At 41.1% G+C, this 7346-nt stretch overlaps 1 protein-coding gene across 1 annotated transcript; it reads right to left on the bottom strand.

The window, feature by feature from the left end:
• Window positions 1–398: 398 nt before the first annotated feature.
• Window positions 399–5938, bottom strand: crsp7 (cofactor required for Sp1 transcriptional activation, subunit 7). The gene is made up of 3 exons (XM_034137505.1): window positions 5526–5938; window positions 4425–4499; window positions 399–4339 (listed from the first exon to the last, which is right to left on the bottom strand). Exons 1-3 carry the CDS (start codon window positions 5595–5597, stop codon window positions 2636–2638), a joined length of 1851 nt encoding a protein of 616 aa, XP_033993396.1. The 5' UTR covers window positions 5598–5938; the 3' UTR covers window positions 399–2635.
• Window positions 5939–7346: the final 1408 nt, after the last annotated feature.

Raw genomic sequence — 7346 nt, 5'->3', positions numbered from 1 at the left:
CAACAGATTCTAACAAGAGACAATGATGTAACGTTTTGGAAACTAATAATGACGTAAACCCAGGTGTGTATACTCAGCCTCTGGTTATAAATACTGCTGCTTTATGGCAGGTGATGACATCATACAGGTGTGCAGAGGACTGAATCACAGTCTGAGAGCAAACAGAGGTGGGGAGAGGAGGCGTGGTAATTACTCATCCTTAAGTCTGTGGTGAGATTACATCAGCTCAGAGTCAGGGCATGGAGTGACGTAGTTATGAGTCAATCAACCGTGTAGTGACCCATGTGCAAGCACTGTTAAGGCTTTTTCCGAAAGTCACTTTTTTTTTTTTACATATAAGGGCATTTATTTTGGTGTTGTAATTCTCGGCTTCCATTGATGGAGGACAAAACTAAATCTTGAGTGTGATTCTTTTATTTAAAAATAGATGGCCATATATTCTTTTTGGTACTTGAAAAACGAAAGTATAATCAATTAATACTCAATGAAAATTACACAACAATCCCACACTGGCCAGACAAAGGATCCAAATGGACAATGTGCACCCCCGCATGGATGAAATGTGTAAGTACAACAAATTCAAGCATAAAGCAACTTCGACAGTGAAGCTCAAAACCAAAAGCAGAAGTATACAGAAGAGCCCAGACTGGCCATTTAAAGTTTAAACGGGGGAAAATATTCAAAGTTTTGAACACCAAGGCACTGTAAAGGACCCACGAGTCAGTCGACTGAGCTGAAGATTTAGATCATTTTATTTTTCAAACAATTGAGATGTTAGACACTGAACAAATAAAGATGCCCCAGTCAAAACTCCAGAAAACAGATTATTATCAACCAGTTGTAGCACTTTTCCTTTATTGCCAGCAGCGCTGTTGTGCAGTTTCTCATTGTCTGCAGCTTCACCCTCTCTAGATCAGCGTGTACAAAAATTAACAGAAACGGGGCGTAAAACAGCGTCGTATTGATCGTGGGATTTGCAATTCTTGCACCCAGCTTTACAGAAAGGTGTTTTTTTATGCTGAAGCAAATCCAGATTGACCATTTACCAAGGCACATTGGTAGGGATGAATGACTGAAAGAAAGAATGGACAGAGGCTGCGCAGAAGCCAATCTTAATTTAAGGTATATGAGGAAAAAGTGGTAGTGACTGATGAGTATAAAGGGAAATCAAAATTAAGTATTAGATGTCACAAGGAAAATACCAAGAATATCTGATTCACAACTTTGTCTCTCTTTGTTTGCTGTACTAATAAAAAAATGGAAGCAAAATAAATGCTCTTCAAAATGACATCCTAAATGTTTCCTTAACGCTTTAAAGCAGTTGCAAATAAACTGTGGGCCCATAGGTTGCAGTTGCATCAGTCACCATCACATGTGAATTCAGTCAGTGATGAAATTACCAACAAGTTGTTAACTTGTGAGTAAGTGCATTATAGATCTAAATCCTGTACATTCACCAAGGCTGTTTAGATCAGGAAAATATTGTGATAGAAATCCAGAAGGCAAACGATATCCAGAAGTAAAGGAAACAAAGTGAGTCCTAGCTGTTCAAATATCTCCTTGTTTTTACCACCCTGATTTTTACATTCTTTAATATTTTAAGCTCCGAAGAGAATTAGTGCGAGGGGTAAGGTTCTCCATTAAGCTGAATTTGTGTTAAATTAGCAGCACACTAGTTGGATAAATCCATTTTGAAACCCAATGACTTTCCTTAATACATTTCTTCTTGAGAGTTAACATAGGAGGGGGATAGAGAAGCTGAGAGATGAGACAGAGAGAGCGAAAGTGTGAGACGGGTGGACTATGGAATGTTAATAACCAAAATGCATTGGCCAGTCTTAAAGACAGACCATGCCAGAAGATGCGTATGCCCCTTTAACAATGAAGCTTAGACCGACAGCATTGCGATGCTAACAGAGGAAAAAACAGATCTAAAAGGTTTCTGAACGTCTGGATGAACGTCCCATAAATGAACTGGTCAAAATAAATAGATGTATACATGATAAGAAATTTATAATTTACTCTTTTTATCTCACATAAAGCTTCTTGTAACTACCGAATATGATCCAGTACTCCGGACATGTACGGCTCTACCTGTGCTAGATCTATCAACTCCTTTCTGGGCACCAACATGGCGGCCTTGGCAGGACAGCTAAACCCGGCCTTCCCTCAGATTTAACCCTAGATTGTAATTCCTCATTAGAAACTAGAAGGTTAAAAAACAAAAACAGTTTCATCCCAGAGAGCTTGAAATAGAGGTACGATTGTGAACTTCAAATATTGACATGACAACACCATTTCCGCTTGTCTGGGATAATTCTGTCCCGTCTTTCTTGCCTTCATTGTTAGTAGCAGCACTCTGCAAATAGGGCCTCATCATTCCTGTGGCTTTCAGTTTGAAAAATAAAACAGAAACAGCCCTTGGTATCACAAACTTAAACTATTCTTTAAATCTTTACTCTTTTTTTTTATACCAAAATCTAATTAGATTATCACAGAAAGAGGCGTTGGGGAGGGAGTTTAGCAGGCCTGGCTTTTGCCGAACTCACAGTGGACAAACAAAATCACAAAGTATTTTGTCTCTGATGGGAGACAAAGAAAGGATTGGAAAATGACAGCCACTTTCCCAAACCCCTCAGTCTAGGCAAACGTATGGCAGGATGTTCAATTTGCTTTCATCCCCATGAGGGTCCAATGATATGCAATCTGTCCAATCATACCAGGCACCCTCGGTGTCATTACAACCGTTAACGCCCGGCCAGTGCTGTGTTTGTATTCTGTCCAGATCCCCGTCCGTCACCTCCCGGCTTATGCCTGGTAAATCCCCTACTGGGTTGTTTGTCTGCAAAACATGTATCTTCCGTGAATCCTTGATATCCTGTTCTTCCCTTTTCAGATACTCCGCCATGAAAAAGTGTGCACTAGGAGCCTGGACCCCAGAGGAGGTAAGCACATTGCTCTGGAGGTTCAAGTAGGACTGGATGATTTCATTTCTGGACAGCTCTTTCCAGTTTGTCTGATGAAAAGGGTTAGGGCCGGGACCTGGGGCTGGAGCAGGGGCCGGAGCCAGGGCTGGGACTGGGGTAAGGACAGCGGGCGGTTGTACAGTGCTTTCAGTTCTCTGCCTAGATTCAGCAGGTTCAGGAGTGGGGGCTTCCTCTGTTTGAGAAGGTTCTTTATGTACCAGATGTTTGATCTGACCAGTGACAGGGTCAAACGTTAACCTGCGTTCTTTTAACCGTACAGGTTTAGTCGTGTCCTCTATTTTCTGGCCATCTAGGTTGACAGCGTAGTCTCTTGATCTGTACTTCCTCCTTTTATGCTCCGAGTTTGGAACTGGTGTCCCATCCGTGTCATCAGACACAGACACGGTGACCTCAGGTGGCGGTCTGTGCAGTTCTGAGTTGTGTTGGGGGTGAGAGGGTGAGAGGGAGACTGTTGGGGATTCCAGTGTGGCAGATATGTCTTGTGGTGGGAAATGAGAGGGGACTTCTGACGAACTGGCCCAGTGCATTGAAGACCTATGAGAAGAATGTGGTAGCTTCTCGGCGCAAGATGCTTGGGCTGGTGAGGATACAGGCTGGGAAAAAGACAAAGGAGAGTCCCTAGAGGAAGGGCTTGGGATAGGTGTTCCTTTAGTTGCATATGCTGAGGAGCGCTTGGTCACTGTGTCTTGCTTCATGCTCCTTGGACTGGTAGTGAGGCCACGAGGACTTTTGGCTTGATTATACCCTCCGCCTCCTTCATCCAGTCTGGCCTGTTGCTGCATCACAGCAGCCTTGATCATAGAGGAAGTGCTAGGTAGTTTGGCCACCCCTGGGGAGCTGGGGCGAGGCTTGACAGCATTGACTGGAATTCGGTTTATTTTATCATTATCAAGGTGCTCTATCCGAGATCTGTCAGGAGACGGGACGACTTGCTGGTCAAGCAGGGTGTCAGGGCTGCCTGCAATGCCATTGGTGGATGGTGGGGAAACAGAGTTATCAAACGAGGACAACTTGGTGATTTTTTCTGGTAAGTGCACTCCACTGTCTCTGTTTTCTGCTCTGCGTTTGCGGCTGCTTGATTTTTCAGCTTTTGGAGAGTATGTGTTGTGAACATCGTTTCTGATTTTGACTTCAGGGACACCCTTCCCAGACACAGAAATGTCCGGAGGAGCGGCATCCATTCTGCAGGGATGAGAACTTCCATTGGTAGACCCGGGGGTGCTGGCCGGTACAGCTGGCCCAGGTTCAATCAGCTTTTGCCAGGCCTTTAACAGTTTCTTAGCACGCTTAGCAAGGTCTTCATTCTTGGTCTTCTTTCTCACATCGTTAATCAATTTTCCTAGTCGAGTTTCCTGCATAAAGAAAGGGAGTTACGAAACATTGTATTAACACAATTTCTGCATTGGGTAGAAGATCATGTATAATCAACTGTCTTACCTCAAGTGCTTCTTTGGTGATAGGATACTTTTCAAGACCGGATATAACCTCCATTACAGCCACCATATTGCATATCTGCAAGGAGTATAAGCAAACATGTTGTATTACTTCTGCTACATTCGTATGAAGCAAACATTTAGTGATAGCTAATCCCCATTAACAGAGGAAGATACTGTTAAATGAACAGTCCTTGTATATTAAAGAATGCTAAATATTATAGCTATATTAACTATACAACTATGAAAAAGACTGATATTCACATGATATAGAAACTATCCTGTATACTCGAAACACTATGGCATAATCTCTGCAACGTGTGTGAGTATGGGTGCAAGTTAGCTTGTAAATTAGCTTAAACATTAGCTTATATTTATGCTTCAGATCGATGTTCAAAAGTAACGATGGCTGTGTCAACTCACGAAACCTTCACCAGTGCTAACGTTTAAACATAATCGTAGCAATAAAGCAAAAACTAAATACAAATAGCAGTAAACTTTATTCGGTCGAGAAAGTCAACCAGCGTTTTAGAGTCGGCAGACTTAGCGTACCTATGTAAGCTAATGTGGCTACTGCTAGCGTTTAACTAACTTGAGAAGGAAGGGTTCTACTATTTCTAAAACGTAGCTATAAAAGCTAAGAGTTAGCTAGCTACCTCCCACACTTCGCCAACAAGGAACTGTTGTACGAAGAAACCCCAGTCAAGAAGTAGAACATGCAGATAATTTCAGAGTAAACCTGATATTTTCAACGCACATGTATGTAATATATTCGGCCAAGCCGTTAACTACTCTTAACCCGCTTTAGTGTTGCGGCTAGGCTAGCAGCTAGCATGCTACATAAACCAGCTAACGCCAGATTGCTGTCTAACCAGCGTAGCACCTCTGCTAAGTTAGCTTACAAGCTGTCAAACCAAGAGCTAAGTGTCTCTCCATATTTTACAGTCATTCGAAAAGTCGCTGCCAACCCAAATGTTAAATCATGCAGTTATAAATACAACAAAATAGTTAATTGACAGCTGTTGTGTGAACTGGCTTGTGAAGTTTGCCGGAGGTACAGGTAAACAAGCTAACGTTAGCTTCCTAGCCTGTTAGCTTCACTCACATTGCTGTGACTGTCGATGGCCTGCACCAGCCGGTCCCTCATCTGCTGCGGGGTTGCTGAGACCGTTGTCATTGCCTGTTCGGTGCGATCCAGAGGATGGAGGGAGGAATCCTCCAAAAGGAAAACAGGGGGACAATGATGACTCAAAAGTCACTGCGGTTACACGCCAGGCGTCCGAACTGCATATTTTTCTGTCGCCTGTAAGGTAGACGGCTCAGTTTTTCTCACATGGAGTGGGAAATGTGTGTGCTGTGTTGACCGTTGGCTGCTGCCTGTTGGGCGCACTAGCAACTCACTACCAGCTGCTGGATCTCTCAACGGCCTCCTGCTGGCTGCTGCATGCCGGGATACGATGTGTGCGCTTTGACGTCTGCACGTAACCAAGTAAACATCCCTGCCGTCCACCTACACTCCTTACTCATAGGTATTACCCGTGGATGTATTATACACACAATAATGTATTTCGCAATAGTACTCTACTGCTTCTGTGTTATTGTGCTCCTAATATGTTGTAACATTATGTTATTGATTCCTAAACAGGGGCTTATGTAAAAAAAGAAAAAGAAAAGAAGAGTGTATGAAAATATTGTGTCGTAGTTCAATTATTTTTGAAAGAAATCGAAAAACAAATTGGATAAGAAAATAATACATATGTATATTTCTTCATATGTTGAGTCAGCTGTAATGTGCAATTTTGTGCATGAAATGTAGTAAACGGTAAGCTAAAACAAAAGGAAAATAGCCTACAGTTCAAATTGTTATTTAAATGGTTGAAATAGCTAAATATATATATTATATGTAGCAGAAATGCAAACAAGAGCGAAAAGACCTAGACATTGACATTGGTTGTATGGACAATTTTTGAAACAATTGTAGCTTATGAAAAAATACTGCAAGAGTGTTTCCAAATATATCCAATATCATATGTCATATCCAAATAGCCTTCATATGAAAACATGTGGACGATGACAGGGGTTTTTGATGAAGGGATAGGCCTACTTGAGTTTCTAGATACAAGATGGGAAGCCACTGCATTATATAATATATTGGTGTATGTAACCGCATTTTAGGCCGGTTATGAAATAAACACTCATTGAAAATATAAGGGTAATTTTAAAGATATTTACCAGTTAATTTGTGTGTTTTAGTTTTGTCTGTAACTAATGTCTTGTTGATCAACTAAATTGCGATATCTAATAATCTTTTCATATCTCATGTTATGTTTAAACACTACAAATGTCACACTTTTATCAGTTTTCCCTGTTTTAAGAGTAGAAAAATAAGGAGAATGTGTATTTGTTTACAATAACTTGGCCATCTGTTTTCTTTTCCAGTCAGTAGGCACAGCTTGCAAATTAGAAATACATTCGCATTACCAAATATCACTTTTGAGGTATATTGATGTGTTAATTATAGCATGCAAGGTATTATGAAAGATCAATGTTGATGATTTTATTTTTGCAGCATTCTACCAGCAGAGGGAGTCATTCAGTTTCCAAAAGAAGGTACAAGTAAAGAGCAGATGCTGCATAGACATTATTGAGCCATTTGAGGACACCAGTCTATGGCCTTTTAAATTAAGGCCACATTACTGCAGGGAGCATGACCAGGCGGATCCTTCTGGATCAATTATGCTTAGTATAAGTTAATTTACATGTTTTTTTCAAGGTTAACACATGGCTTAATGTCGTCAAACAGAAAAATTGAATGTACATATTTTTTGCTGAAAAAAATGTAAAACATTGGAATTTTGTTGTGAAGAACCTTATACAGTAGTTTATAAAAAGTGCCAAAAAAGCCAGAAATCTCCCCACCAGAAAT

Source organism: Trematomus bernacchii, unplaced genomic scaffold (genome assembly GCF_902827165.1).
Source record: "Trematomus bernacchii unplaced genomic scaffold, fTreBer1.1, whole genome shotgun sequence".
NCBI classification, from domain to species: domain Eukaryota; kingdom Metazoa; phylum Chordata; class Actinopteri; order Perciformes; family Nototheniidae; genus Trematomus; species Trematomus bernacchii.
The sequence above is the reverse complement of the archived record's forward strand: the minus strand, read 5'-3'. Positions and strand labels throughout refer to the sequence as shown.